The 8,782-nt window shown below is 42.8% G+C and overlaps 1 protein-coding gene across 1 annotated transcript; it reads left to right on the top strand.

Moving 5' to 3' along the window:
* The first annotated feature begins 1,020 nt into the window (after positions 1-1,020).
* Positions 1,021-2,459, top strand: LOC105033105 (uncharacterized protein At5g39865-like). Its single transcript, XM_073245800.1, has one exon. It carries the CDS (start codon positions 1,106-1,108, stop codon positions 2,087-2,089), a length of 984 nt encoding a protein of 327 aa, XP_073101901.1. The 5' UTR covers positions 1,021-1,105; the 3' UTR covers positions 2,090-2,459.
* The last annotated feature ends 6,323 nt before the right edge of the window (positions 2,460-8,782 follow it).

Raw genomic sequence — 8,782 nt, 5'->3', positions numbered from 1 at the left:
TTTTTAGACTTTGTATATTTTTTGAGGCCTTATTTTCAAGAATGTATGGCTGTATCATATAACTGGCCCAAGTGATAGGTTCTGGGTAATATTCTAAAAATATTATATTTTTTTGAAATTTTTTCACAATAAAATCTTTATATTTACAAAATATTTGCAAATAAAGACTTATTTTGTAAGCATGTGTTGTAGCTGTATTGAAAAATAAATATTTAGAAGAAACAAGTTTCGAGGTACCATCGTACACACATAAAAAGTTCACTGAGATTATAACTATTGATTTGGCAACTTCATAATTGATTATCTTCAATTTTTTATAATTTAGTATGTGAGTTGCACAAATCCTCTACATGAAAAGATACTTTTAAAAAGTATCTTATATAAATACGAGAGAACTTGATTTTCGGCATCAAAGCCCCCAAGATATATATTATATATATCATCTCTATTATATGGATTGGTATAAACTCATAAAATTTAATATCGGCCAATATGATATATTCTATCGACTGCCATCTTTTTCATTTTTTTTTTCCTTTAAATAATATTTAAATTAATAAATTTAAAAATAAATATCAAAAATATAATTTTATTCTGAATTTTATTATATCCGCGGAGATTTTGATATCTCAGTCTAAACTGCGTCTAGCATCTGAGAAATTTCGGATCGCTTCTGATTGCCATACTGCTAAGCTAGACCGTGATGTCGGTTTCACCTCGATCTCAGCAACTGGCCAAGACACAGATTTAACGGATCGGCATTATTCGATCAATTAGCTTGTCGAGGTCCCGCACTAAAGAACGGTAACTCCAGCCGCGCTTCCAAGGCAAGCTGGAAAGCCAGCAAGACGGACCTTTCACCAGTACCTCCACTCAGGTAAAGTTGAAACTTCACACCTATCCAGATAATTTTGAACATTCCAAGCGCGAACACTGTTCCGCTGCACCAAAAATCCTTCCTCCTGAGTGATGCCACTGTCCAGTGTCCAACCTTTTGCTCACTTTTAGGAAACACTTTTGAAACTTCTGTTTGAAATCTCCCTTCCCTCCCACCACTTTCTCTCCATGCTCCGCAGATAGATAGGTAGAAGCCACTTAGCCAGCCATGGGTTGCGTTTCCTCCGCCTTCCTCGAAGATGAGGACCGCATCGTCGGCGGCCCCGCCCTTGGCCACCATATAGTCTCCCTCACCTCCACCACCTACGGCCTCCTCACCACCCTCGACCAACCATCTCCCCAAACTCCTCCTCCTCCTCCTCCTCCTCCGCCACCTCCACCGCCGTCTCCTCCCTCCTGCACCCGCCGCTTCCTTCCTAGCACCCGCTCCGAGCCCGAGGTCATCAACTCCTGGGAGCTCATGGCAGGCCTCGATTCCACCACCCCTACCAAGCCCCCCCTGCCACCCTCCCCCATTCCCTCCCCGTCTTCTCCCGGCAAGGAGAACCTCCACCGCTCTCTCCGCTTCTCCGATCCCCAGCGGAAGTTCAACGTCCTCCGGCCACTCAACGCCAGCCAGCGTCCGGTGAGGTACTCCTTGGAGATGTTCGAGAAGAGGTGCCCCCCAGGCGGGGAGCAGGCGGCGGTGCTGTACACGACGACGCTGCGGGTGGTGCGGAAGACGTTCGAGGACTGCAACGCGGTGCGGGCGGCGGTGGAGGGTCTCGGGGTGTGGGTCCGGGAGCGGGACGTGTCCATGGACGTGGGGTTCCGGGAGGAGCTCGGGGAGCTGATGAAGGGGAGCGGGGTGCAGGGGCCGGCCGTGCCGAGGCTGTTCGTGAGAGGGAGGGACATCGGTGGGAAGGAGGCGGTGCTCAGAATCCACGAGGAAGGGGAGCTGGCGGTGATTCTAGAGGGGCTGCCGAGGGCGCCTTGCGGCGGTGGCGGTGGAGTCTGCGACGGCTGCGGCGGGGTGAGGTTTCTGCCGTGCTTCCGGTGCAACGGCAGCCGGAAGATGGTGGTGGCGGTGGTGCCGGCGGCGGAGGAGAAGGAAGGGGGGAAGGGTCCTGGAGGGAAGTCTGGGAAAGGGAAAGTGGTGAGATGTCCTGAGTGTAATGAGAATGGGTTACTGCTCTGCCCCATCTGCTCCTAACCCTTTCCCCCTTTTTTCTGTTTTTTTTTTTTTTTTTTTTTTTTTTTAAAGGTTCTGTCAGGTTTTGGGTAAGGAATACAGTGCTCTTGTCAAAGATAAGGCTGATCAGGGGACTAAGCATCTTTGTATAAAAGAAATGTTTGCTCCCTTGTTAGTGGGTCTTGTTATTTACTCTAGCTCAGTATTAGAGCTGATCATGGGCCAGATCTTGATTGTAAAAAATATTCAATTTTGATCAGATTTTGAGCTGGATCTATTTTAAATGTGATATTTTCTATATCCTAGCCTGGCCTATGATTAGTTCTAGTCAGTGACTGTTTAGGCGTTCCTCATGTATTGGACAAAAGATGGATCATAAATAGAGGGTAAGTTTCAGCTGGGGAAATATCTGCCGGAGCTTGGAAGTGAGAGATGGTAAATGACAAAAGCTAAAAAAAAAAAAAAGAAAAAGGAAAAACAAACAAGTAGTTTGGAAATCCATGCTTGGGGATTGTGCTTCCATTTGGCATTTTAATCTAGGTTCTTCCTAGTTCTGATGCCTTTGACACCAGTTTGTTGGGTTAAATGGAGTAGGTTAGAGGGAGAAAAAAGAGGATTAATTTATTTAATCTTGTTATATAAGTAAAATAAACAGTAATTTAGCATGCGGTCCCTTCATTGACCTAACATATATCTGAATTAAGCTGGAAAAATGGATTAGGTAGGTGCATTAACTTCTCAGAGACACCTCTTTATTCTTCTGAAAAAGTGATTTAATCTAGTGCCCAAAAGATTGGATGGCTGATTGAAGGCGGAATAAGCGACTTAGAGGAATTTTTATTCTTAGTTTCCAACAAAATGCAACTGAAAAGATTACTAGCATGATGCTTAGTCACCAAAATGGGCCAATGCTATTTTTTCTTTTTTTAATAAAAAAAAATCTTAAGGAACTGGAATTCAATCAAAATTTCAGATTATTAGTAGATCCTATATCATACGATTAATGCGATCCCCAACAAGTATAGTATTTGCACTGGTTTATGGAAGTTGCAAATAAACAGAGCTGAGCATGAACGGCAAGTAACAACCCAAGTGCAAACATCAAAGCACAAACAAGGCAAGCCTAATGGACATGCCAAAACGAAATATTTGATTTGTAAACACAAGTAGAAATTTCAGGTTAGCTCACTCAAGTTCTTTATTTCACTGTGCCAAGCTTGAATACTTATTATCAAACTCAACTCCAGTTTAGATGTGTCCCCTATCATCAAGTTTGAATACCTATTATCAAATTGAGCCAATGAAACTTGGGTTAGTGGTACTCCACCATCTCATGCTATATAATTGGTTGCAAATGCACCTGTAAGATAAAAAACTCTAATGATGCCAGTGATCGCAAAAAAGCCCAACTTGTCCCTGCTGTCATGGACTTCAATCAACAGATGGCTGACTATGGGCACACATTTAGCCATACGGCCGCAACTGTCAAAATATATTTATTCATGTGGATCGCCTATAACAATTGGACATCAAAAATGTTTTCTTACATGGCTATAATTAGTTGCAAATGGATTTATAAGATAAAAAACTTGGGGGCGACTTGTAGTCATGGACTGCAATCAACAGAAAGGCACTATGTGGAAGGTCTATAACACTTGGTCATCAAAATGCCTTCTTAATAAGATTGTGTGCAGAAGAGACCACTTGACATTGATCCAATACACCAGATCATGTCTGCTTGCTCTTACATGTTTCAAACATGCTCCTAGGGCTTGGTTCACATGACTTTAGTCTTGTCTTCATAAACTCGGGGTTTTCTGCTTCTAGGGTAGATCATTCACCCTTTATCAAGTGGGCTTTTTCTTGTATCATAATTTTGCTTGCCTATATCAATCATATTATTCTTATGGGTAGGGGGGCAAATTAGATCGGCTTGGACTAGATACAGATAAGGAGGGTACAAAATGGGTAAAAAATATCAATTCAAATCCGATTTATTTAATAAATAGGTCAAAAATTCAAATCTAAATTTGATCATTTATTAAAGATAGACCAATTTGATTTACAATGGGGTGAACCAACTTGAGTGGACTGAACAGGTAAAGCATTGCCACCCCTACTGACAGGCAGCACTCATGCTCCCATCAATGATGTTGTTACAGCTTTTTAGTATGAATTTTTTATGAAGGATCCAGGCCCACTTTTTTATTTTCTTGGCATTGAGGCGGCCTCATCATCTTCAGGTCTTATGCTAATATAGTCCAAATATATGTTTAATCTTTTGAAAGAGCAAAGTTGGATGGTGCAAGACCTATTTCTCTTCTTGTGGCATCTAGCTCTCAACTCTCCTTATGTAATGGGAATCCATGCTCAAATCCTACTAAATATCATGATATTGTTGGGGCTCTTCGATATCTAACATAAACTAAACTATATATTGCCCATGTAGTCAATCAGGCTTATCAGTCCAAGCACCGTCCAACTAAGGTTCCATGGAAAGCTGTTATTTATCTACTTTGCTATATAAAGCAAACAATTAATTTTGGCCTCTACTTTTAAAGGCTAATCCACTTTGCTCGATGCCTTCTTAGATATGGATTGGGCTAGCAATTAATCCGGATGACCATCATTTTCACCAGTTGTTGTGCCTTCTGACGAATTAACTTGATTTCATGGAGCTCACGAAAATAGAAATCTATTGCCCGATTTAACATCATATCTGAGTACAAAGGGCTTGCATGCAAATACCACAGCGGACTAATTTGGATTGAGAACTTACTCAAAGATCTGGGCTTTTTCTTTCCTCCACCCATACCATGGCATGATAATATTAGTGCCATCTACCTAGCTGCCAACAATATATATGTTCCATTCTTGGTTTCCATTTTGTCCGAGAACTGGTCTCTAGAAAGCAGCTTTAGGTCAACTTTATGTCCTCTTCTGATTAACTTTTAGGTATCCTCTTATTGCTTCTCCTCACTTCGATCTCAGTTCACTATCAATGAATCTACTTTTTTTTTTTTTTTTTGATACAGATGGACGGTCACACCAATCTGGTGCAAGAGCAGCCCAAAAGATCAAGATACACAAATCTCGCAGGGCCTGCGGGCAATCCTCATCCTGTCTCCAGATTCAGTTACCGAAGTGCTCCGTAACAAATGCTGCTATCCAATCTACTGCAGTATTAGCCTCCCAGTAAATATGTCGAACTTTGACCGCAACAGCTTGTTGGAGGGAGGTCCAAACATCCCGGATAAGCGGATAAACCTCGAGCTACCTTGCGCCTCTCTGAATCTAAGCAATGACGGTAGCAGAGTCACCCTTAACGTAGATTCTCTCCGCGTGAAGCTACTGCCTAGCGAAGATAACACCTGCCCAGATGGCATGAAGTTCCGTACCCAAGATAGAAGGCTCAAAGAGGTAGGAACCACCAGCTGCCAAGAGTCTCTGTTGCTCCTTGAATTGATTTTGATGATTACAAAGCATTTGAGGGGATTACTAATGATTTTGGCTTGAAAAAAGATTTATTGTATTTCAGGGGCAAAATCGTAATTTTATCAAGTTCTGATTCGAAAGCCTTAAGAGCAAGAACACAAGATTTGTAATCTATTGGAGACAATTTTAATATTTTTGAATATGTATTTTGAAAGCAAATCATGTTTATATATTTGAGTCGACCCCATGAGTCGACTCATAGCAAAAGGGGCTGAATGGCACGCTGAATTCTTTGGCTGGCACACTCTGTGAGTCGACCCATGAGTCGACCCCTGAGCATGAGTCGACCTCTGCTGCTGTGTAGGCCAAAATTATAGAACAGTCATTTTCTGTTCTGTGCCATAGAAGTCTACCCCATGAGTCGACTCATGAGCATGAGTCGACCCCTGTGACGGAAAAATTTTGCAACGGTTAGTTTTCAGCTCGTTTTGACTGCATTTAATACCCATTTAATGTGCTCCAATGGCTCTATTTCAGTCCAGATTACTCTCCACTATTATTTGAAGTTATAAAAGACACTTAAAGGAGGGAATCAACAAGGTTTTTGAAAAGGTTCTTCAAGCATTCATTTTCAACCTCAAACAGGAGCCCTCTTGAAGTTAAAGAAACTTTTATTTCAAGTTCACCAACCCCTCAAAAGCTCATTCAAGTCTTCAACCACCTTGAGAAAAATCAGAAAAGCTTGCTTCTCTTTGTGTAAAGTGTATTTAAAGCTTTATTCGCTTATTAAAGGAGCTACATCTGTATTTCTGTGTGACTAACTGCTATACTCTATTTTGTGTTGATATTTTTATTTTGGAAGGGTTTCAAAATGTGGAAAGGTTGATCCAAACCTTGAATCAGATTGTATTGGATTGGCTTGTACCCAAAAAATAAGTGTTCTAGTTTGGAATAGCTAGAGTCGGAGGTTCCAACGTTGTATTCGGGTTGAATACGGTTTAGTGAATTTGAATTCCCAAGTAGGAGCTTGGAGAGTGGATATAGGTGCAAGGTTGGCACCGAACCACTATAAATCTTTTTGTTAGTGTTGTGCTTACTTGCTCTCCTTTTAAATTTTCTTATCTTCTTGCATTCTTGCATCCAACTTCTACATCTTGCATAAATTTCACTCTCCACATTTATCCTGCTCATTGTTAAATAATCCTCATAGTTGTAAGTTGACTTTTAAATTTAAAAAAAAAAAATCAATTCACCCTCCCTCTTGGGTTGCATAGCTGGGCAACAGTCTCGAATCAGAGCCACGAATGATGAAATCTGTACCGCCTCTTCCATCTCTAACACTGCCATCAAAGTTCACCTTGACAAATTTCGAGGGAGAGGGATCCCAAGAGATAGAAAGAACCCTGTCGGTTGCTGCCGGGACAGCCAGGGAGCTCCAAGGATTGTGATTGTCTAGGGATGGAGTGGTATTATCAAATTAGCAATACTCCAGAGCAAGATAAATAGCTCTCTCCACCACCCGACGAGTAGGAAGCACCTCACCATCAAAGATAAGACTATTTCTCGACGGCCAAATTTGATAAGCAATGTAAGCTATTCGACCACCAACCACGATCGCCTTGTCGGTCATGCTCTGATGGATATAGCCCAGGAAGGAATCTAGCCATGGGTTAGTACTTGTCTCCCTCAAATAGCTGTCCGCCTATCTCTAGATGACCCTTGCCCTAGGGCAGCACAGAATGGTGTGCTCAGTAGACTCCTCCTCTATCCCACAGACCAGACATATGGTTGGAATCTCCATGCCCTTATCCTTGAGAAGTATCCATGTGGGAAGTCAGTTCTAGGCAAGTTTCCATAAAATATCCTCACCCTAGGATGAGCAGCAACTTTTCAAATCCAAGCAGCTTTGATTCTCCTCATTGGTATCGATCCATACAACTGAGAGAGGTCCCTTAATGGAACCTTCATGCAGCAGGAATGACCTCAGACCCTCTCATCTTGACTAGGGTGCACGGGAACCATGATGGCAAGGATCCATTTCGCCAAAAGGCCCCCAAAATGCCAATTGATCTCCTGAACTCTCTAGCTTGAGCCGTTGACAGTAATGAGGTCAGACACCCTCATGCGATCCTCCACCTCACTACTGATAAAGATCAGCCATCGAGAGAGAGGAGTGCTCGAAATTCTGGCATCCTAGATTATCTCCACCAAGCATCCATCCCCGATCAAGCATCTGATTTGATCCATAATATCGGATTTTTGAAAATAAATCTCCCTTCAGATGAATGAGCAGTCTCGGACAGCCTGGATGGGGGTCCCCTGGCTCTATCCATTATAGCGGACCCTCATCATCCTATTTCATAAGCAGTTCAGTTGGATCAGAAATCTGATCGTATGTTTGGCAATCAAAGCTTCCCTTCTTGTCATTAAGGAATGGATCCCAAGACCACCATCCCACACAGGCTAGCATACTACCTCCCAGGACAACAGATGGACACGCTGACGATCGCTCCTGGATCCCCATAAGAAGTTGCGAATCTGCAGCTCCATTCCTCTAATGCAAGCAACTGGCATGATCGTGTAGGTCAAGAGATACATTAGAAGAAAGCTTAGCATCGATCTCACCAGAGTCATCCTACCTATGAAGGATAGGGCGTTGGCTTGTCAGCCCTGAAGATACTCCTGGATCCGCTGCTCCAGCGGTCTACACTCAGTCTGCTTAAGATGACGACCTATGATCGAAACTCCAAGGTAGGTCAGCATTCCCATCTACTCCTAAATCCCCATGCACTCCCTGATCGCCAGTCGCACCTAGGGCTTTGTCCTCGGGCTGAAGATGACCGCAGACTTCTGAATGTTGACTAACTAACCTGACGTCTGACAATAAGCTCTGACAATGGAAGCAAAGTGCTCCACATTTTGGGTCGAGGCCCATCCAATGAGGAGGCATTCATCTACAAAGAAAAGGTGCAAGAGTGGCTGGACACCAGGCCAATATGGCTCCAGAACTTGCCCCTGAACCGTTGCTTTCAATACCCTAGATAAGGCATCAATGCATAAAATGAATAGATAGGGGGAATGGGATAACCTTAATGAAGACCAATAAAAAAATGAAAGAATTCTATTGGGGTGCCGTTGACAAGGATGGTGAAGCTTCGGGCCTTAACATAGTCCATGATCCAACCAATCTATCTCTCCCCGACCCCAGCTCCTAGAGTATCCACCGAAGGAACGACCAGCTCATTCGATCATACGTCCGTTCTATATTCAGCTTGATCG

Source organism: Elaeis guineensis, chromosome 11 (genome assembly GCF_000442705.2).
Source record: "Elaeis guineensis isolate ETL-2024a chromosome 11, EG11, whole genome shotgun sequence".
In the NCBI taxonomy this organism is placed as follows: Eukaryota; Viridiplantae; Streptophyta; class Magnoliopsida; order Arecales; family Arecaceae; genus Elaeis; species Elaeis guineensis.
The sequence above is the reverse complement of the archived record's forward strand: the minus strand, read 5'-3'. Positions and strand labels throughout refer to the sequence as shown.